This window comes from Manis pentadactyla, chromosome 9, assembly GCF_030020395.1.
Source record: "Manis pentadactyla isolate mManPen7 chromosome 9, mManPen7.hap1, whole genome shotgun sequence".
In the NCBI taxonomy this organism is placed as follows: Eukaryota; Metazoa; Chordata; class Mammalia; order Pholidota; family Manidae; genus Manis; species Manis pentadactyla.
The window spans coordinates 56,647,972-56,671,806 of NC_080027.1; the positions used below are offsets into that span (position 1 = coordinate 56,647,972).

A 23,835-nucleotide genomic window follows, 5' to 3' on the forward strand; every position below is an offset into this window, starting at 1 on the left:
TGACTTCGAAAGAAATTCTAGGTACTAAAACATCAGGCCCCACTTTCAATCTGTCACTATTTGATGAGTAATTTTCCCCCCAAAGCATTAGGAATTTCATTCAAATTGAGTAATCTTTTTTTCCTAGCAAAGACCCATTCTTATCCTTAGCCAAATTTACCTCTTGGCCCAGATATGGAATGGGTATCTCAAACTTCCAATCCCCATTCCTAGCTACCTACTCCAGATCCTTAATTTCAGTTACACATTACCTATTCGCTCAAACCACAAACCTTGGAGTTTCAATTTTTACTTTTAAACCCACCATCACCTCTCACCTGCGCAACTCAGTGTCACTCCAACTGTCTGTGCATTTACTTACGTTCCCACCCCAAACACATATATAAACCTGTTCTCCACCCAGCTGTCCAGTGCTTTTAAAAACGTGTATCAGGTAATTACTCTCCTTAACTAACCCCTCCTATTACTCAATGCATTTAAAATAAGATCCAAACCCATGCCTCAAGCCTTGCCACTCCTCTTGGTTCCAAGCACTCCAATCACACTTACTCCTTTCTGACCCTCCAAGGTAACAAGCACTTTCCTTCTCTGATGTGGTGCTACTACCTTAGGTGCTCTTTCCCAAATTCCTCAGCTAGCTTTTAGATCCTGATCTTTATCTCATCTCAGAGACTCCTGCCCTGAGGAAGACCATCTAAAAGTAGTCCTCCCTCTCAACACAGTATTTGCTCTTATCTCTAACACCCAGAACAATACCTGGCAGGCAGCAAGTTAAGCACTCAAATTATTTGAAGGAATGAACCTAAATCACCCTTTTCCCACTTGAAGAGCACGATATACTACATATTTTATTTCACGAGTCAGAACACAGTTGGAAAAATAGTATCTGGCAACCTAAATCTGGATTACAGTCCATCTGTGTGTGACTTGAATCAGGTCAGTTTAGTTACATATGAGTTAATTTTAAGTCCTTAACCACTGCTGGAATGATTTCTGTCAGCCCCTTATTATCACAGTTGTCTTGTACAGGAATGATGGAGGGATATCTGTCTATGATATAACCAACACTAGTGCTGGATTGTTTTAAGAATACCACTGTTTAAAAAAACAAAACATCAGTTGTCTAAAAAGGGCATAGAAATGTTGACTTACATATTTATTCATGGAATAGGAATTGTAACTGTATTTCAGGTTTTTTTTGGTCTTAGTCATTTTTAAGCCCTCTACTAGTTTTAAACCTTATCTAGCCATGTTTGTACATGCAGCAATATTAAAGATAAAATATGTAGGTGTGCTGAACTTAATCAAATTGTATTTACCTTCTATTAAGCCATTCCTTATTGCCTTTATCTGTAGCATGTTTCGAGAACTTTTCAAAGTTGGAAGCTTCTGACTTTTTAATTAAAAAAAGTAAAGTTATAATTCTACTTTCTAAAAAATAGTCACTGTTAACCAATTATTTATTAAAGGCAGGGGTTCAGTGATCAAGTCGTTTTAAAGATCTGTATGGACTTTTAAGCTTTTTTTTTTTGGAGGTAAAATTCACATACCATAAAAGTAGCTATTTTAACCGTTTTAACTTGTACAGTTCAGTACCTTTTAGTACTTTCACAATGTTGTGTGATCACCACCATTAACTCCAGCTATTTTCATCACCTCAAAAAGCAGCCTTGTACTCTTTAAGCTATTACTTTCCGGTCTCCCCTTCCCACAGCCCCCTGGCAACCAATAATCTTTGTATGGATTTGCTTATTTTGGACATTTCATATAAATGCAATCAAACAATACAGGGCCTTTTGTGTGGTTTCTTCCACTAGCTTAATGGTTTCAAGGTTCATCCATGTTGCAGTATGTTATAATTTCATTCCTTCTTTTGGCTGAGTAATATTCTCTCATGTGGATGTATCACATTTTGCTTATCCATTCATCAGTTTATGGACATCTGGCTTGGTTCTATTTTTGGACATTATGAATAATGCTGCTGTTCATGTACAATGAACATTCATGTACAAGTATTAGTGTTCCTGTTTTTAATTCTCTTGGAGATGTTTTATATATAAATATATAAATTGCAGGGTCAGAGGGTAACTAACCTTTTGAGAACAGGCAAACTGTTTCCATTGCAGCTGCATCATTTTACATTCCTACCAGCAATGTATGAGGGCTTCAATTTCTCCACGTTCCCACAAACACTTAGCTTTTTAAATTATATCTAGCCATCCTAGTGGATGTAAATTGGTATCTCATTCTTGTTTTGATTTGTATTTCCCTAATGACTGATGATGCTGAGCATCTTTTAATGTGATTGTTGGCCATTTTAGAGAGCTGTCTATTCAAAGATGTTTGTTCCTTTTAAAATTAGGTTGGCATTCCATTGTTGAGTTATAGTAGTTCAAGTATTCTGGATACCAGGATTTCAAATATTCTCTCCTATTCTGTGCATTGTCTTTTTATTAAGTGTCCTTTGATACACAGTTTTTAATTTTGATGAAGCCCAACTTATCTATTATTCTTTTGTTGCTTGTGCTTTTTGTGTAGTAATAAATCCCTGTCTAATCCATAGTTACAAAGATGTACACCAATGTTTTCTTTTAAGGGTTTTTCAATTTGTAATTTATGAGCCCTGCCTTCAAGATTTTGATGTGGTTATCTAACAATCAAAGTACCATTTGTTGAAAAAAACTGTTCTTTCCCTATTATCTGAAAGTCTTGTGTCTCCTGATCATGACTGAAACAAAATTAACTGAACAGTTATTCAAAGAAAGAAAAATACAACCACCAAAATTAAAACCTCAATTGACGGATTAAACAGTTGGAGAAAGCAGTCATGAATTGGAAAAAAAAAGTCATAATAAATTATTCAGAACTGAAGAAAGTTACTGATTCACAGATTTAAGAATCCTAAATAGAAAAAAATAAAATGATATCTACCTAGACACATTCTAGTTAATACAGACCAAACAAGATTAGCCCTAATGGTGATAATCATTGAAGGGATTATGACAGATTCATTCACAGAGTTCATTATACTGTTGTCTAATTTTTTTATTTCTAAAATTTGCATGATGAAGTATTTTTTTAAAGGGTAAAATAAAACCATCTTTTTTTCCCTAAAAGAAACTGAGTTTATTAGCCCCAAGAAACTGGCTCTAATTAAGTTATTGTTTTATCATGGTCTCTGGGCCCTTTTACATTTTATCTCTAGAGAACCACAGCCTCCCACGGGTATCATTCTAGGATGGAGGTATGGTATTAGAAGAATCTACATTTCTCTGTTCTATAGATATGTCTAGAACATGGCTATTACTATACTATTTAATAGGCAAGCAAGCCACTGAAAGTCAGGTACCATACTCACAGAATTTCACTTTTATGAAATGGTGATGGAGTTCTAGCAAAGTGGCAATCCAGACCTTCAAAGAACCAGAAGAAGTCACATTCTATTTGGACAATTACAAGGGCGACTGACTGGCCAGTTCTGAAATTCAGGATTCTTTGAACCTAATCAATTCCTGGGTGAGATGCAAAGGACAGCAACAGTGAGCTCGTATCAAAGTTTGGAACCAAAAATGTTAATATACTGGATGAAGAAATAAATGATAGCAAAGTTCCTTTGTTCCACAAATATTTTAATACAATCACAGTATACTTACAAAGAAATATTCAATCCACTAAATATATTCAAGGTATTAATACAAATATCATACATCTTTACTCACTAAATTGTAATTGAAGTATTTGGTTCTTATAGATAAGACTAACTGCCATATTCATTCATATTTGCGCTGCTAATCAAACAGCATGTAAGTAAATCCATAATTATGGTAATGAGGCTTCAGTCATTTTTTATTTGAAGTGTAAGTATCAAAATTGAGTATTTCCTTTTCTAAATTCCACAATACTTGAATCCTAAAAAGAATAGTCAACCAATTTAAGGCAAGATATTGAAACTTTTATACAACTTTAATTTGAAAAGATAAAAGAATACTTTATCAAAGATCATACATGCCTTAACATTTAGATACCTACGATTCTTACAAAGGTAGCAATAAAAATATCAGTGCAAGTTCTACATTGGGTTCCTCAGTAGAGAAAATATCAGGTTCTTGGAGTAAACTATTATTTTCAAATCCCAAAACACTGCAATACTTGTATGTAGCATAATTTTTACTTGATAAAGATAGGTATAAAACATTGTGATTATACATAAAAATTAGTGTCTTGGCCAGTTTGTTTAAACTTTTAAGGTTTACTTTAATGCAAGCTTTAAAAAATATTTTAAAAACAGCCGATTTAAAGTCTATTGATAGCAGTAGTGCAAAGAGGCGCCTCTGTCTTCTTCTTTTGGGAGCATCGGGGGGAGGGTAAGGGCTGAAGATTAACATTTCACAAAGAAATAACTTATTAAAATATATGTAAAATGTGTATTTTTTAATGACCAAAGAAGGCACAAAATGAATTAAATTAAAAGAAAACATTACCACTTGTTCTGAACTCCAGTTAACTGTACAGTATTAATCATAATATACACTTTTAGATAAGAACCCAGATTTCTTGTAAGTGAAAAATGACATCACATTTTCTAGCTCTATTATTTGTGCTAAAAGACACTGCTGTAACAGACTGCAAATAGACAGTATACATTAAGTCCAATTAACAGTGACCTTTTACCAAGACAGTACTTTTTTATCATGGTGGCTAAGTGACAATTCATGGAATGGAATTAGGTCTCAAAAGCTTAAGTGAAAATACCTAATATTTCTTCACATATTTGCAAAGCTAAACACACACTTTAAGGAAATGTTAACTATGTGGAAAGCAAATAAATGGTGGTGCTTTGATCTGCATTTTAATTAACTTATTAAATAGATAACACATTTTAACATTTTAAAAAATGAATGTATCATACTTAAGGAGTTTCCTACAAATGGACCATTAGTGTTAGGCACCAAAAATTTCAAGTTTTTTTTTTTTAAACCCGTCCCACTGATACATCCTCAACTCTTCTATTTCTGCTCTGCAAGTATCACCATTTACATTAAACATTTGCACAGTTCATAAAAATTCTGTTCTGGGCAGCTCAGCTGGAGATTGTCCTTTCTAAGTATTCTTCACTGCATATTTTGACAGTTATCTCACAGCAACTAGAAGGCTACAATCTCTACTACCATTTAAAAGTGTCTGAATTTCTATTCTAGCCATGAGAATTAATGTTACATATATGTATTTATCCAAACTAGACACAAAATTATGTGTGAAGTTGAATGAATTGAAAAAATGATCTTATTCTTAATGGTTATTGTAGAATAATATCAATCATGTTCCTATGATTCTGAATCCCACTTAGTGAGGAAAGTAATTCCTATGAATGTACAGTATTTTACAAATGCAAGTTAGACCACTCGTAAGACAAATTCTGCCATAAAAGTCTACATTAAAGTTCAGCCTGGACCCTAGAATTCTTGTCCTGGGCCTCTTGTAAAGAGTTTGCCCTACTCGTAGAGGTCTTCTACCAAACAGGAATGGGTAATGTGGGTGAACAATTTCCACCTGTTTAATGAGGGAGTGGAGTATAGATAATATGGAAGTGGAATGCCCAAACATCAGCTCACACTTCCAGGGAATAAATGTAGGATTATAATGGAATGATGGGATTTGGTGTGTAGCTACCTCAATGAATCTCAGTCAGTCACTGGGCAACAAAAACAACAAAAATCGCTGTTTAAATAACTAAGCCACACATGAGAATTAGAAAAATGATCTTTCTGTGGGAAAAACATTAGTTAAGTGTACATAATTTCTTGTCGTTAGTAAGTTGCAAATAAGTGAAAACTACTTACTAATTATTTATCAGGTCAGGAAAAAAATCAGAATGAAGTGCCAGGGAAGCATATGAAGTTAAGGCACCATTATTTACAACTTCAGTAATTGGCACTTATTCTGAAAAAGGATTTAAAGACATGAATAATAAAAAGCAGTATTATTTCCCCCTACTTCTATAAACTACTTAGTAGTTCTTAACATAACTATTCTTTGTGCTTTGCATTTCAGCCCTGTGAATAGCAGCTGCATTTATGGTAACATCCTGCACACCTCTCCTTTCCTTTGGTGTTTGCAAACATACACAGTGGTAAAGGCTGTAAAAGGTGCAAAACAGGAAAACAAATGTGTCTATGTAAGAAACAATACAAAACTGATGGCAGAACTGACACAGAACTGTCAGACCAAACTAAAGCTGTTACTTTGAATTACTAAAGAAAGGATTAAATCCTTAACCAACTCATATTTCGGGACTTACTATATATTAAGTTTAGGGTTTATAGCATTCTTTATATAATGACTTTTAAAACGGCAATGACTTCAACGAATTCATGAAAGTTATGTGACTGTTGGTCCAATAGATGTGTTGAACTGCAATAAGCAGCTTTACTTTGTAATTTCTATCTAAATATAAAAATACTATACGAAGTTCACAATCATACTTGTTAGCCTAAACAGTGCACGTTTATGACTGTTCTTGCTTTCAAAGCTCAGAAATTCACTAGCTTACAAATAGGTTGCTGCAGTCAGCTGATACCATTTAACCGTCTCTTTGCTCAAGTTGAAATCTTTCAAAGGCAGGGTTATTCCACCCAAGAAAAAATTCTCCCGCAGAGATTCTGCACTAAGTACACTTAGTTGAAGTTCTCTCTGTTTTAGGGTTTCTTTGCTATATCCACTGTACACAAGCTAGAGCAAAAGGAAAAAGAAATAGTAAGTTTCAAGTTTTTTCTTAAATTTTACGTAAAAACATAAGTGAGACTATTAGTCAAAGACTGACTATAGTTAATGACACTGATTGATACATCTGATGGAATTTGTCTCATACCTAGATGCACATTTTTAATTTCAGGAGTCCTGGACCAACAAATCCAATAAATGGCTAGAAACTAAACACAGTTTTCTCTGAGATGGACAGTATGGGAAGGTTAAATTACATGGCAGCATATCATAAGATGATCTAATAACTGGAAAAAAAAGAATGGAAGGAAGTAAATTGGGACAGCATAATTATAATTACTTTACAAAAAAATGAGGAATTAAATTTTTGTTGTCTTTTTTCTGTTGCACTTTATATGCCATGAAATGATGATTTCTGGCTATCCATAACTCAAATCAAGCTCACCAACTACAAACGCAGTTTATGGCAAATATGGAGTGTTAAAAAACTATTCTTTCAAACACCTGCCACATTCAACACTTAGAATTTTCTTTTTCCAAGAAAGCCTTGCCATAACACCTGAGAAACATGTCCTTGGTCTACCTTTCTCACTCTTTGACTATAAGAAGTAAAACACTTACCGTATTTCATTTTTTTGAAAGCACAACACTAACTAGAAAAAAAGCCAACACTACTTTTTGAGAATACCAATTGGTCTTCACCAAACATTTTTGATACTTTTATAGGGCTGAAAGGATGTTTTACGGGTTTAAAATAAAATTATAACCTTGATGTAAATTCAGGATTATTTGCTTCAAATCTCTATCCAGATATTTTTGTGTGGATGTAGTATCAATGTACACAAATAATGTGGTGGTTAGCCTAAAGTAGCTGACTAGGTATTAGTGGGTTTTAATAAATTAGTAAGTTTTTAAGTTGGCCATGTAGTGGCTCAGCAAAGCCACAGTTCTGCTCTACATCACTGATGCTCTGTATCCTGCTTTCAGTTTGGAGCACTCCATTTTAAGATGGATTCTGACAGACTAAAACAAGTTAGGAGAAGATTTTGAAACTACATCTTATCAAGCAAGGGTGAAAGTACTGAAGGTGTGTTAAGAGAATAAACAGGAAGGGCATTTAAACTACAATTAACTGAAGGGCTGCCATGTAAAAAAGGAAAACGGTAGTCTGTGTTGTTCCAACAGGTACAACTGAGACCCACAGGTACAAACTATAGGAAGTAAAGATTTCATTTCGGCTCAGTATAAAAAAATAAGAGTTGGAGCAGCCTGAAACAAACTGGATGGTGAAATACACAGATGGCCTGAAAGTATTTCAGCCCCTACTAGACACTCACATTTTCTTTTAAATTTAATTTAATTTAATTTTGGTATCATAAATCTACAATTACATGAAGAGCATTATGTTTACTAGGCTCCCCCCTTCACCAAGTCCCCCCCACATACCCCTTCACAGTCACTGTCCATCAGCGTAGTAAGATGCTGTAGAATCACTACTTGTCTTCTCTGTGTTGCACAGCCCTCCCCGTGCCCCACCCCACACTATACATGTTAATCGTAATGCCCCCTTTCTTTTTTCCCGCCCTTATCCCTCCCTTCCCACCCACCCTCCCCAGTCCCTTTCCCTTTGGTAACTATTAGTCCATTCTTGGGTTCTGTGCTTCTGCTGCTGTTTTGTTCCTTCAGTTTTCTTTTGTTCCTTTTTTTTTTTTTTTTTTACTTACCAGATTGGTGAACATTGTTTTTTTAATTTTATTTTGGTGTCATTAATCTACAATTACATAAAGGACATTATGTTTACTAGGCTTCCCCCTTCACCAAGTCCCCCCCACGTCCCTGTTCACAGTCACTGTCCATCAACATAGTAAGATGCTGTAAAATCACTACTTGTCTTCTCTGTGTTGCACAGCCCTCCCCATGCCCCCCACCAAACTATACATGCTAATCGTAATGCCCCCTTTCTTTTCTTCCCACCCTTATACCTCCGTTCCCACCCGTCCTCCCCAGTCCCTTTCCCTTTGGTAACTATTAGTCCATTCTTGGGTTCTGTGCTTCTGCTGCTGTTTTGTTCCTTCAGTTTTCTTTTGTTCTTATACTCCACATATGCGTGAAATCATTTGGTACTTGTCTTTCTCCACCTGGCTTATTTCACTTAGCATAATACCCTCTAGCTCCATCCATGTTGTTGCGAATGGTAGGATTTGTTTTTTTCTTATGGCTGAGCAATATTCCATTGTGTATATGTACCACCTCTTCTTTATCTATTCATCTACTGATGGACATTTAGGTTGCTTCCATATCTTGGCTACTGTAAATAGTGCAGTGATAAACATAGGAGTGCAACTGTATTTTTCAAACTGTAGTGCTGCATTCTTGGGGTAAATTCCTAGAAGTGGAATTCCTGGGTCAAATGGTATTTCTATTTTGAGCATTTTGAGGGACCTCCATACTGCTTTCCACAATGGTTGAACTAATTTACATTCCCACCAGCAGTGTAGGAGGGTTCCCCTTTCTCCACAACCTCACCAACATTTGTTGTTGTTTCTCTTTTGGATGGTGGTGATCCTTACTGGTGCGAGGTAATAACTCATTGTGGTTTTAATTTGCATTTCTCTGATGACAAGTGATGTGGAGCATCCTTTCATTTGTCTGTTGGCCATCTGAATTTCTTCTTTAGAGAACTGTCTATTCAGCTCCTCTGCCCATTTTTTAATTGGATTATTTGCTTTTTGTTTGTTGAGGCGTGTGAGCTCTTTATATATTTTGGATGTCAATCCTTTATCAGCTCTGTCATTTATGAATATGTTCTCCCATACTGTAGGATACCTTTTTGTTCTATTGATGGTGTCCTTTGCTGTACAGAAGCTTTTTAGCTTCATATAGTCCCACTTGTTCATTTTTGCTTTTGTTCCTTGCCCGGGGAGATACGTTCATGAAGAAGTCACTCATGTTTATGTCCATGAGATTTTTGCCTATGTTTTTTTCTAAGAGTTTTATGTTTTCATGACTTACATTCAGGTCTTTGATCCATTTGGAGTTTACTTTTGTGTATGAGGTTAGACAGTGATCCAGTTTCATTCTCTTACATGTACCTGTCCAGTTTTGCCAGCACCATCTGTTGAAGAGACTGTCATTTCCCCATTGTATGTCCATGGCTCCTTTATCATATCTTAATTGGCCTTACATGTTTGGGTTAATGTTTGGAGTCTCTACTCTGTTCCACTGGTCTGTGGCTCTGTTCTTGTGCCAGTACCAAATTGTCTTGATTACTGTGGCTTTGTAGTAGAGCTTGAAGTTGGGGAGTGAGATCCCCCCCTACTTTATTCTTCCTTCTCAGGATTGCTTAGGCTATTCGGGGTCTTTGGTGGTTCCATATGAATTTTTGAACTATTTATTCCAGTTCATTGAAGAATGCTGTTGGTAATTTGATAGGGATTGCATCGAATCTGTATATTGCTTTGGGCAGGATGGCCATTTTGACGATATTAATTCTTCCTAGCCAGGAGCATGGGATGAGTTTCCATTTGTTAGAGTCCTCTTTAATTTCTCTTAGGAGTGTCTTGTAGTTTTCAGGGTATAGGTCTTTCACTTCCTTGTTTAGGTTTATTCCTAGGTATTTTATTCTTTTTGATGTTACTGTGAATGGAACTGTTTTCCTGATTTCTTTCCATTAGTTCATTGTTAGTGTATAGGAAAGCCACAGAATTCTGTGTGTTAATTTTGTATCCTGCAACTTTGCTGTATTCCGATATCAGTTCTAGTAGTTTTGGGGTGGAGTCTTTAGGGTTTTTTATGTACAGTATCATGTCATCTGCAAATAGTGACAATTTAACTTCTTCATTACCAATCTGGATTCCTTGTATTTCTTTGTTTTGTCTGATTGCTGTGGCTAGGACCTCCAGTACTATGTTGAGTAACAGGGGGGAGAGTGGGCATCCCTGTCTTGTTCCCGATCTCAGAGGAAAAGCTGTCAGTGTCTCGATGTTCAGTATGATGTTAGTTGTGGGTTTATCGTATATGGCCTTTATTATGTTGAGGTACTTGCCCTCTATGTCCATTTTGTTGGGAATTTTTATCGTGAATGGATGTTGAATTTTGTTGAATGCTTTTTCAGCATCTATGGAGATGATCATGTGGTTTTTGTCTTTTTTTTTTGTTGATGTGGTGGATGATGTTGATGGATTTTTGAATGTTGTACCATCCTTGCATCCCTGGGATGAATCCCACTTGGTCGTGCTGTATGATCCTTTTGATGTATTTTTGAATTCAGTTTGCTAATATTTTGTTGAGTATTTTTGCATCTATGTTCATCAGGGTTATTGGTCTGTAGTTTTCTTTTCTGGTGGGGTCTTTGCCTGGTTTTGGTATTAGGGTGATGTTGGCTTCATAGAATGAGTTTGGGAGTATTCCCTCCTCTTCTATTTTTTGTAAAACTTTAAGGAGAATGGGTATTGTCTTCTCTGTATGTCTGACAAAATTCCGAGGTGAATCCATCTGGCCCAGGGATTTTGTTCTTTGGTAGTTTTTGGATTACCGCTTCAATTTTGTTGCTGGTAATTGGTCGGTTTAGATTTTCTGTTTCTTTTTGGGTCAGTCTTGGAAGGTTGTATTTTTCTAGGAAGTTGTCCATTTCCCCTAGGTTTTCCAGCTTGTTAGCATATAGGTTTTCATAGTATTCTCTAATAATTCTTTGTATTTCTGTGGGGTCCACTGTGATTTTTCCTTTCTCATTTCTGATTCTGATTCTGTTGATGTGTGTTGACTTTTTCTCTTAATAAGTCTGGCTAGAGGCTTATCTATTTTGTTAATTTGCTCGAAGAACCAGCTCTTGGTTTCATTGATTTTTTTCTATTGTTTTATTCTTCCCAATTTTATTTATTTCTTCTCTGATCTTTATTATGTCCCTCTGTCTGCTGACCTTAGGCCTCATTTGTTCTTCTTTTTCCAATTTCGGTAATTGTGACATTAGACTATTCGTTTGGGATTGTTCTTCCTTCTTTAAATATGCCTGGATTGCTATATACTTTCCTCTTAAGACTGCTTTTGCTGCATCCCAGAGAAGTTGGGGCTTTGTGTTGCTGTTGTCATTTGTTTCCATATATTGCTGCATCTCCATTTTAATTTGGTCATTGATCCATTGATTATTTAGGAGCATGTTGTTAAGCCTCCATGTGTTTGTGAGCCTTTTTGCTTTCTTTGTACAATTTATTTCTAGTTTTATACCTTTGTGGTCTGAAAAGTTGGTTGGTAGGATTTCAATCTTTTGGAATTTACTGAGGCTTGTTTTGTGGCCTAGTATGTGGTCTATTCTGGAGAATGTTCCATGTGCACTTGAGAAGAATGTGTATCCTGTTGCTTTTGGATTTAGAGTTCTATAGATGTCTATTAGGTCCATCTGTTCTAGTGTGTTGTTCAGTGCCTCTGTGTCCTTACTTATTTTCTGTCTGGTGGATCTGTCCTTTGGAGTGAGTGGTGTGTTAAAGTCTCCCAAAATGAATGCACTGCATTCTATTTCCTCCTTTAATTCTGTTAGTATTTGTTTCATATATATTGGTGCTCCTGTATTGGGTGCATATATGTTTATAATGGTTATATCCTCTTGTTGGACTGAGCCCTTAATCGTTATGTAATGTCCTTCTTTATCTCTTGTTACTTTCTTTATTTTGAAGTCTATTTTGTCTGATAGTAGTATTGCAACACCTGCTTTTCTCTCCTTGTTGTTTGCATGAAATATCTTTTTCCATCCCTTGACTTTTAATCTGTGCATGTCTTTGGGTTTGAGGTGAGTCTCTTGTAAGCAGCATATAGATGGGTCTTGCCTTTTTATCGGTTCTATTACTCTGTGTCTTTTGATTGGTACATTCAGTCCATTTACATTTAGGGTGATTATTGAAAGATATGTACTTATTGCCATTGCAGGCTTTAAGTTTGTGGTTACCAAAGGTTCAAGGTTAGCGTCTTTACTACCTTACTGTCTAACTAACTTGCTTATTGAGCTATTATAAACATAGTCTGATGTTTATTTCTCTCCCTTCTTATTCCTCCTCCTCCATTCTTCATATGTTGGGTGTTTCGTTCTGTGCTCTTTTTAGGAGTGCTCCCATCTAGAGCAGTCCCTCTAAAATACCCTGTAGAGGGGGTCTGTGGGAGGCAAATTCCCTCAACTTTTGCTTTACTGAGAACTGTTTAATCCCTCCTTCATATTTAAATGATAATCATGCTGGATACAGTATCCTTGGTTCAGGGCCCTCTGTTTCATTGCATTAAATATATCATGCCATTCTCTTCTGGCCTATAAGGTTTCTGTTGAAAAGTCTGATGATAGCCTGATGGGTTTTCCTTTGTAGGTGACCTTTTTTCTCTCTCTGGCTGCCTTTAATACTCTGTCCTTGTCCTTGATCTTTGCCATTTTAATTATTATGTCTCTTGGTGTTGTCCTCTTTGGGTCCGTTCTCTCGGGAGTTCTGTGTGCTTCCGTAGTCTGAGCAACTATTTCCTCCCCCAGTTTGGGGAAGTTCTCAGCAATTATTTCTTCAAAGACACTTTCTATCCCCTTTCCTCTCTCTTCTTCTTCTGGTACCCCTATAATGCAGATATTGTTCCTTTTGGATTGGTCACACAGTTCTCTTAATATTGTTTCATTCCTGGAGATCCTTTTATCTCTCTCTGCATCACCTTCTATGCGTTCCTGTTCTCTGGTTTCTATTCCATCAATGGCCTCTTGCATCTTATCCATTCTGCTTATAAATCCTTCCAGAGTTTGTTTCACTTCTGTAATCTCCGTCCGGATGTCATCCCTTAGCTCTTGTATATTTCTCTGCAGCTCTGTCAGCATGTTTATGATTTTTATTTTGAATTCTTTTTAGGGAGACTGGTTAGGTCTCTCTCTGCAGATCCTCTCTCAGGTGTTGTCTGAACTATCTTGGACTGGATTAAAGTTTTTTGCCTTTTTATGGTGACAGCGGTGGCTGTAGGCAGGTTGCGGGTGTGTCAGCTGGGAGAAGAAAGTCCTTTCCTGCTTGCTGGATGCCTTGCCCTTCTCCGCTGCCTGTGTCGGTTACCTGCACTCCTGGAGCAGCCACCGGGTTAATCCCCTAAGCTCCTGTGGGCGGGGTCTCCGTGAGAGCAGTGTGGAGCCCTGCAGGGAGTGGCAGGCACGCCAGGTGCACTCCTCTGCAATAGCGGCGCCCCTGCCAGGCAGCTGTGTGCCAGCAGTGGCCTTTGGGTCTGGCCCGGGAGGCTGTGCATCGGGCTGGGATTCTGGTTGGCTGCTGGGAGCGCGGCTGCTCCCTCTGGCACCGTTGCAGGTGCGCGCTGGCCTCTCCCGGGCTCCTCTGGCGCCACTCCCGCTGGCTCGCGTGGTCGCCGCCATGGCAGGCTTGTACGAGCCGCTCCTCTGGTGCCAATGTTGTACGTGATCTGCTCCTGGTCCCCCGGCACGCGCTGCCACTCTCCCACTACTGGGCTGGTGTGTCAGGGTCCGCGCCAGTTGGAACGACTGGCAGGCTGCTTAGTGCCGTGAGGGGCTTCAGAGCTGCGCTGCTGCCCCAGGGTTTAGGACACCTGAAGTTCCCCGGGATTCCCAGATCCTGGCTAAGTGTGCCGGGACGACGCTGTGGGGTCCCAGTCTCTTTAAGGCTTGCAGAAAGCACTCGCTTTTATTTTTTCTCAGGGGCACCGGTTGCAGGGACCTGCCCACAGGTTTTGTTTTTCTGTTTCTCTAATATCCAGCACCCCGTGCACCTTGTATCTGCGCTCCGGGTGCGGATTTCTAAAGCTGGTTGTTTAGCAGCCCTGGGCTTTCACTCCCTCCCCATTTCAACTCCTTTCTTCCTGCTGGGTTCTGGGGTGGGGGAGTGTCCGGGTCCCGCCTGGCCGTGGCTTGTATCTTACCCCCTTCGTGTGATGTTGAGTTCTCACAGATGTAGATGTATCCTGGCTGTTGTACTGCATCCACTGGTGTCTCTTTTAAGAATAGTTGTATTTATTGTATTTTCATAAATATATATGTTTTGGGGAGATTTCCAGTGATCTACTCATGCCGCCGTCTTCCCGTGATCCCCCTGGACATTCATTTTTTAAAAATGTTATAAAGGGGGTTCAAGCACAGGAAGAGTAGTTGAATAATGGCCCCTAAGATCTTTTTAATACCTAAGGGTCTATGACTGAGGGTTCAACTCTGCATCACTTTGTTAAATACCATTGAACTGCTATTAATTTACTTTATTATTACAATAAAAAGTTCAGCAACCAATACCTAAATATTTTTAAGTGCTTAAAATTTTAAATCTCAAAACTATAAGCTTTGGAAATTTTTAGAAATGATTTTAACTCACCATTTCATTGAATGTTGGATTCCTAGTTTTTCGTGAAATTTTGGTTTTACGTTTGGATGTTTTGTGGGTATCTGGAAGCAGGTATGTTTTGACATATGGATTTGGGTCAGCCCCATCTTCCGTAACCTATAAAACAAAAGCATTTCTTACCAGTTAGAAAATAAAGAAAAATGCGGGGGGAAGCATTTCTTTAACAGTAATGCTTCCTACCAAGGTATGGGCTTCTTCTACAATTATTATTATTTGTAATCACTCACAAGATCTTTGATGTGCATCACCATGATGAAAAGAGTACCATTTCGATAAGAGACAGATAACTTCACTGCTCCTCCTATTTGGCCTGGAGTAGGACTGAAGGGACCTGCATCTGGAAATGCAATACGTTCATGTTTATTTTATCTTGTTTGCTGTGGTTCAAGCTGCTGCTGTTTTTTTCTTTTAAACAAAAAAAATTTGCTTTAATTCCAGGACCATCACACATGGGGATGGGGAAAGGTAAAGAAGCTGGTAGGCCACCGATAGATACCTCTTTAAGTAATCCTATCATATTAGGAAAATTATATTTATCCAGAATAGACTGACTTAAAAAGAATAGCCTCCTCTTATTCTCACTCGACTATAGCCAATAACCCCACTAACACTCTAACCATTGAGAAGTTACAGGCTTGCACAGCATAGGGAAGCCATGAATTATCAATAATAAAAAAGAACCTTACCTACACACCTAGTTATTCCTTCGGCCTTCTCATCACGAAGTAAAGGGTGGAAAAAAGTACAAACAAGATCACACTAAGAAGAGAAAGAAGATTCATTAATCTAAATATTATGCAGCACAAAAAATTGTTATTATTTATGTTGTTATTATCAGTTAGGATAGTCACCTCTGCTACATCTGCTGAGGCACTCATCAAACTCTGTAAATAGCTGTTTAACTCAATTTTTCTTTTGGCTGCTACATCTTTTATGTGTGTTCTTCCCAGAACCATCTTATTAGGAAAGCTATGGAAGAAAATGAAAAAAGTGGGATTTAAATTATTTCATTTGGGAGTATTTACAGAATAAAGTATGGTATTTACTTAGAAATACACTTCTTTATATACTTAAATACAAAGTAGTATTTTAATCTGCATAATTTCTATAATTTCTCTTCAAAGTACTAGAGATGAAATAGTTCATCCATTATCCTTTTGTGAGCCTTAGTACAAAATACATTGTTTTGCTAATTTGCTATATTTATTACTTATTTTCTACTTGTCTCTTCTCAAGATTAGTCATTCACAAATATTTTATCCTCCAAAATAATCATTAATCAACTATAGCTACTGTAGATAACAATAAAATCCACAAATCATGTAGGGCCCAAATCAAGATTACCTCAACTCTGCTTATTTTGTTGACAGTGGAAAAATGAGAATGCTCATAGAAATGAACTCTGATAACCACTTTGTTGCCTAACTTTTGAAATCTAGTCTGAAAATATGAGCACCTTGACACAGGAAATCTGCTGGTAATTAGCTACATTAAAACTGAGGAATTCCAAAACTAAGCCCTAAGATTCTGATTAAGTCTCAATGCCTGACTATTATTTTTCAGTGCAAACTCTATCTGGCCATAATAGATTATTTCTGCAGTGACTTAAAATCTGACTTTTTAATACCAAGGTTCCAAATCTTGTGTTGCTTATTGTAGTAGAGATAACAAATTTAAAGCTTTGACTAAAATAAAATAGCTGGAAAAATCCCATATTTTAAGTTCACAACTTTGATCATTTATTCATTCAACAAAAACTTACAGTTCCTTGTCTATGTCTAGCACTGTTGGTAGGCTCTTGTGATACAAAGGAAGATTAGTCACACATGATCCATAGTCTATAAGTGTTAACACAAAACTTTTGACCTACAATTGATGATAATGAAATTATTTCGTATAAAAAAGGATTAATTACAAAAGAAAATTACATACCCTGGTAGCTTCCATAGTGGAAAAATAATACTGAGCTTATTGTGAAGCTCCTGAAATTCGTCAAATGTCCGGAACACAAATGATGGTTCAAGTTGTCCTTCCCTCAAAATTCGGACTACATAAATCTGAAAAGAAGTAACACCCCAACCTGTTAGATTTATACTAAAACCTTTCTGGATAGAAAGATACGTAAACAAGAACTGAAGAGTAAAAATCACTTTATTTCCAGGACTAAATAGAATAACTGTACTTCCCAAATTTATAAATTTAGTACATTTCAAATAAAAATATTAGTAAGTTCACTTAAGACAGTAAATGAGAAAAAAGGCAAAATGTGTGGCTGCAGGGGGACAAAGGAAAACTTGTCTTACTAGATATTTACACTATGAAGTCACAGTACTTTAAACAGTGAAATAGTGGTGCAGAAGAAGTCAGATAAATCTATGTAGACCAGGAATAAATTTGAGGATATACATAAACTTATATGTATATACAGGTGGCATTATAAATCACTGGGGAAAAGAAAGAATAAAATGGTGTTAGGATAAAATAAATGTACAAAATTTTACTAATAAAATAAATGCATAAATATTTACTAATAATAGGTAAAAATTAAAACAATGAAGTGGCTTTTTAAAATCTATCAATTTATCAAAAATCTAAAGACTAATAGTGCTACAAAGTATTGTCCAACAAGAGCATTAGCACAAGTGTAAAAATAATAGCAAAAAGATAATGCTATACTATTGAGCGGGGGAAAGCACACTGAAGATCCTGTTTCTGTTTAAAAATAAACTTTATGAGTGTGTGTGTTTTATACTTTATCCTTGGAGAGTTGAATGAGAACTTAAGACTTTTACTTTTTATGCATCTCTATTGGTTGAATTTGTTATAATGAGCAAGTTTTACCTTTGACATTAAGAACAAATTGAAGATAAGTAAGGAGAAAGGCCAAATAGCACTACCCATTTAGTCTTGTTTCCGAAAGGAAGAGTATCATTTGTCCCTCATGTTTTCAGCAAATTTACCAAGAAATAAATACCAAAAACCAATTTGGGATGCTCCAAGTACATTTTTTATTTATGGATAATGCATGGAAGAGAAGTATGAAAAGAACAAATGCTTGGAACTTTAGCACAGTCAGTGAAGAAAGTAGGAAGGACTATAATAGTGCATGCATGAGTCTCTACAAACCAAACTCACGTAATGCTTATCTGGATTGTATTTCTTATGATAAGTGAAAACAGAGACTTCCTTGATTCGACCATCTTGTCTAAAGGAGTACGTTTTGGGTGAAAATGAAAGGATGGGCTCATCATTGGAAGGAAGACCAGAAAATCGCAACTGAGCAAGGTTGTGAATGAAGAAGTTAAACTTTGTGGCAATGCTTCCCAAACTTGATTCAATCAGCCTACAAAATAATCAGAAAATGTGTTAACAATAAATGTTCGTGACAAACCAAGCTTAATTATTTTAAGACACTGAAACATAAAAAACACTTTCACTCCTTTAAAAATATTAAGCAGATTTTCACTTTGCCAAGGATTCCCTTTCTATAAGCCAAAAATCCATTAAAATATGAACTCATCCCAGCTTAAGCACAAGAAACTTTCCATTCCATTCCATCCCACTGTCTCTAAGAAAAGATGCTTGGATTTGAGCCCTTGGGGGTCCAATATTAACCAAAAAGCTTCTAAGAGATAGAAGACGATTGGTATAATGCCAAAAGGATAATTCATTTTTTAATTCTCTTGTAATAAATGGAGGTGACAGTAAACAGGTGTAAGCATCCAAAGTAATTCAAATTTTTAAAAAATCTCTTCTATCACAGAGAATAGTAGAATCTGGTATCAGAGTCGTTCAAATAATCATAATTTCCCTCAGCTGGGAAAAGACATTTTGACAAGATGGGCAGTTTGGTGGGGATAAATTTGGAAGGCAGGCCTGGGTAAAACAGTTTAGGCAAGCAAAGGAAGTAAGTCTCAAAAACAGAATAGAGGAATCTGGAAAGAAGAACAAGATTCAAAAAGAAAAGTGAGAGAGACACACAAAGCCTTGCTGTAGACTAAATGTTTGTATCCCCCAAAATTCATATTGAAGCCCCAACCCCATAGGGCCTTTATGGAATTAGTAAATAAAATTAAATGAGGTGATAAGACAGAGTCCTGACCCAGCAGGATTAGTGTTCTTTTAAGAGCTAAGAAAGCTCATGCTTTCATGCTATAGCTCCTTCCTTCATGTGCGGAAACAGTGAGCGAAGTCAGTCATTTGAAAGCTAGAACCCTCATCAGGAAGTGAATTGACTGGCACCTTTATCTTGGACTTCCTGGCCACAGTCCCACCAAAACTATGAGAAAATAAACTTTTGTGTAAACCTCCTCATCTGTGCTATTTTTTTTATGGTAGCCCAAGCAGACTAGACTAATACACGCCTGCTTTACAGTTATGCTCAGGGGAGCAAATGAATCTCTTTTAAAAAACAAAACAAAACCATCAATACCTAAATTATCAGGATTAGTTTGGAAGACTATAAAAATGTCAGCTTCCTTCAATTCAATTCGGCCCAGACACTTGAGACTATGGAAGTCCAGTCCAGTGTTTTCTACCTCTTCTCCACTGAGAGGAAGAAAGCAAAAGAAAAAGGAAAGAAAGGAATACAGACACTTACACCCCTCCCTATGTGGCATTAAAATGAGGTGGTACTACTACTCATCAGTAACCAACCTGGTCACCAGACCCTTGATACATAATTTGCCAGGAAGATCTACTTTTAAAGCAAAAACAAGTTCAAATGCCAGTCATTGGTACGTGTGTTTCAGGTACTGTGTTATGTAATAACAATTTATTACAGCAGTGTCCCAGAGTTTGGTGTTTTAAGCATTATGGTATTCACGAAAACTGTTATGGCAGAATCCTGAAAAATAGATTAGTTTGGTGGGTTTGATAACTAGATAATAATTTGATAATGAGGTATCATTTAGAAAAAACAACTTTGCATCTGGCACTGTAGAAATATGTTTTGCAGAAACAGTTCATAAATAGGATGTTTATAAATGAAATCATACTAAATAAACCTTGAGATCATATTTTGAGAAATATAAATATAGTTTTTCAAGTGCTGTTGTAAATCCTTTATATTTATCCAATAAATAAACTTTTGACATAAGCCTTACCTGGTAAAGAAAATTGTAGCTTCTGCATCTGTAGTTTGGGGTTGAAGTGCATCTCTAACGTATTTCAAATCTTGAATACTTGTAAGTTCCGGTAACCCTGAAGGAATCATCTATGAAAAGGGAAGGAAAAAAAATGTTTGTGAGTTGAATTTTTTAAGTCTGCTCCTCACCCCTCCCTAGAAGCTAGCCAAGTAATTAGAACTAAAGCAAACTAAAACAAATACAGTTCTGAAGAATTTCTTAGTATTTTAGGGATCTAAGTGATTCTCTTATAAGTGAAAAAATTGAAGCCAAAGAGGCCAGTTGAAAAGTCACAAAGACAGTTTATGAAATAAAAGCTGTGAAATCCAGATCTTTAGTCTATTCTTCTGTTTTTACATCAACTTTAGTCACAATAATCATAACAGGTTTTTGTTTGTTTTTACTTTTTACTTAATATAATTTCAGAAAAGTACACAAATCTTAAGTGTACAGCTTAATGAACACACACAGATTAAGACACAAAATATGTACCAGCATCCCAGATGCCCTTTTCAGGATCCTTTTCAGTTACTTTAACTCCTTGTTCCCTGGATAACCACTTTAGTGACTTATTTTTTGTATTTTATATAAGTAGTGTCTGTAATTTTTAAATATTTTGCTAATAATTTATCTAACATTTGTAGAAACAGTAAGTTTTATTCCAGAATCAGAAATTATCCTTTTTTAGATAATGAAATAGAGGTATTAATATAAAATTAATTAAATGCTTATAAAGAACAATTTACCAGCGAAAGGAGGTTGAGAAAGAGGTTTGTTTGCTTTCTTATCAAATTGTAAGCCTGACAGCAGAGGTCCACAAACAACTGGAAACGAATGGTGGGCTTCTCACCCCCATTAATGACATAAGCCATATCAGAGGTCAGTACAAAAGGAGCCCGATCTCTATGTAAAAAAAAAGTACATACAAAGTATTATTTAATGAAGATATTCAAATAGTGCTCTTATTATTGCACAGCTATTGAACTATATGAGTCATAGGAATTTCCAACTGGGAAACTCAGTATGAGACAGTTATGAATTTGCATAATTTTTATAAATTTACATTTTCAGGAAAGCCATTACATAATCTCATTATTTAGATAGCAATTATATATGAACTTTTTTCCAAAGTGGTATTTATGAATCCACACACCCAAATAGAGATCTAACAGTCATTACAAACATACAGAGAGAAAACTTCTGTACTCATTGCTATTGTACAAATGAGAACATTTCCAGAAGGTACCTCTAACTAGATAAAATAATAAAATAAAATACACTTTACTTCATTTAAACAAAGGTACACACATATACTTATTCTTGTGTACTACATTTTCCATCCCCAGTTATGCTAAAAAGGAGCTACAAGGCAAAGAACAGCAAGAAAAAAAGGCAAGGTTGGGACATTAACTGTGAAATAGGAAGCACCTCTCTTTTCTTTAGCAACATTATTAGTACCTTTTGAAGCTGCCAAACATCTGTGCATGGCCCAAAAACTTCCCAAAGTCAATGTGAAACATGTGTCCTGTGCTTCGAAGCATTATATTGTCATTGTGTCGGTCACAGATGCCCAAAACATAGGTGGCTACACAGCATCCAGCACAAGAATAGATAAAATTTTCAGAAGCCTGTACAGACAAAATTATACAAAATTACTTTAGGAAATAAATCATTTTTAGAGGAGGCACAGTTACAAAGATTCAAGTAATTTACCACTCTTTGAGAATACTAATGTAATCCATTTTTTCAAAAGCTTACAAACTAGGTGTGGTAACGAAAGCCACTCTTTTCATATTTCAGAAACAAAAACACCCTTCCTAAGGTGGTTACTGCCCCTTCTCTAGCATTTGTCTTTTTAATTTTTTTAGAAAAAATTTTAAGGTATTATTGATATACACTCTTATGAAGTTTCACATGAAAAACAATGTGGTTACTATATTCACCCATATTATCAAGCCCCCTCATACCCCCACTGCAGTCACTGTCCATCAGTGGCAGTAGGATGCCACAGAATCACTATTTGCCTTCTCTGTGCTACACTGTCTTCCCCATAATCACCCCCAACCATATGTCTAGCATTTGTCTTTTAACAGGCAGAGATCTCATGAGTCCTTACTTAGGTACACACTGCCTGTGAAAATCTAAGCACATCTGTAGAACCCTGCTCTTTACAGGCTCTGCCGATTACCAAGTGGTAGTGGTACCACTTGGATAAAAATTAATCTGAATGAAAGAATGTTCCCCCCCCCCCATTTTTTCTTGGCTTGCAGGGAAGGCATGTGCAAAGAAAGTTGATTTCTTTCTTTCAACACCTAATAATATAGTTAGTGTGCTTTATTGTCCATTTGGTGACTCCTTTTGTGTCTTCTGCAAGTTTCTCAAAGCTGGAAACCTTTCACTTCAGTCCTGCCTGCTCCCGGCATTAAATTACTAACATAATATCACACAGAAGGATATTATGGCAAGATGCTTACAGTGAACATATTTGTTTTAAAGCATACATTTAGATAATTCTCAAGATCTGGCATTTCTAAATGTAGCAATCATATGGCTCTGCATGTTCATGTGGTTAATTTTATTCCATAACCCCCCAGAAATCATGGTAACAGCAAATGCTTATATAGCACTTATCACAAACCAGGCACTGCACTACTCTCTTTCTCTACACACACACACACACACACACACACACACACACACGCATACACAGTATACATGCACATGTATACAGTAACTCATTTAACACCTCAGAACAAACCAGTAATGTAGGTACTATTATTACTACTATTTTATATATGAGGGAAACCGAAACAGAGATTATTTGCCCAGGATCACAGAACAGTTAAGTGGCAAAGCCAAGATTCAAACTCAGATAATGTGAGTACACTGTTATATTCCCTTTTACTTGGTAAAGCACTTGGTAGAGCCAAATGTATAAAAGGTACTCACTCAATGTATGTTACTTAACAATTTTTTGTGTCAAATAACTTACCTGAAATAACAAAAGAGTAAACATTACTATAAACAAGTATTGGCTTCTGCTGTAAAGCTTTCAGATCTTCAACAGTTTATAAAAGATCAAAAAAGGACAAAGCTCCTCTATTTTACTTTCTTAGGTTGGCAGATAGCACTTGCACATATTTATCTGTGTGATACATTAATGATTTGACATAAACTGGGCTGGCAAATGACATTAAAATTGGGATCTTCTTATGTCACCATTGAAAGTGTTCTTGAGTCTTCCTTAGGCCCATTTAGGATTGTTAGAGGCCTTATGTTCTAAGAGAGCTCTTCTTATTATGTAATTCAAAAGTATACTAAAACAAAAAATGTATGCCTCCCATAATGGTAAGAATAGCTATCAACTGCAGAATTTATGTAACTTTTTATACATATTAATTCACTTAATTTTCATAAAACCTTATAGTACTATTATTTTTTATAGTCATGAGATATACTATAATACAATAATACATAATATTTTATAGCAGAGGTCACTGAGGCACAAAGAGGTTAATAATTTGCCAAGGCAAGGTGAGTGACCTGGGGACTGGAGGGTCTGGCCTATAATTGTGATCTTAAATGCAGCCACCTTTACTCATTTCCATAACTTTTCTCAAAAT

At 36.3% G+C, this 23,835-nt stretch overlaps 1 protein-coding gene across 6 annotated transcripts in view; it reads right to left on the bottom strand.

Annotated features, from left to right (window-relative positions):
- PIK3C2A (phosphatidylinositol-4-phosphate 3-kinase catalytic subunit type 2 alpha) overlaps nucleotides 1-23,835 on the bottom strand; it is a 121,838-nt gene that overhangs the window by 1,050 nt on the left and 96,953 nt on the right. For 2 of the 6 annotated variants that reach the window (XM_036877032.2, XM_036877031.2), the window contains exons 24-33: nucleotides 21,671-21,840; nucleotides 20,959-21,115; nucleotides 20,192-20,301; nucleotides 18,222-18,429; nucleotides 17,019-17,143; nucleotides 15,938-16,055; nucleotides 15,773-15,845; nucleotides 15,314-15,423; nucleotides 15,057-15,182; nucleotides 3,829-6,729 (exon numbers count right to left, since the gene is read on the bottom strand). In XM_036877032.2, coding sequence (XP_036732927.2) covers nucleotides 6,547-6,729; nucleotides 15,057-15,182; nucleotides 15,314-15,423; nucleotides 15,773-15,845; nucleotides 15,938-16,055; nucleotides 17,019-17,143; nucleotides 18,222-18,429; nucleotides 20,192-20,301; nucleotides 20,959-21,115; nucleotides 21,671-21,840 — 1,380 coding nt within the window. In that variant the 3' untranslated portion in view covers nucleotides 3,829-6,546. Of the gene's footprint in view, nucleotides 1-2,874; nucleotides 3,513-3,828; nucleotides 6,730-15,056; nucleotides 15,183-15,313; nucleotides 15,424-15,772; nucleotides 15,846-15,937; nucleotides 16,056-17,018; nucleotides 17,144-18,221; nucleotides 18,430-20,191; nucleotides 20,302-20,958; nucleotides 21,116-21,670; nucleotides 21,841-23,835 lie in introns of those variants that run through there. The other 4 variants (XR_008999244.1, XR_005023057.2, XM_036877035.2 and 1 more) reach the window with 4 other exon arrangements.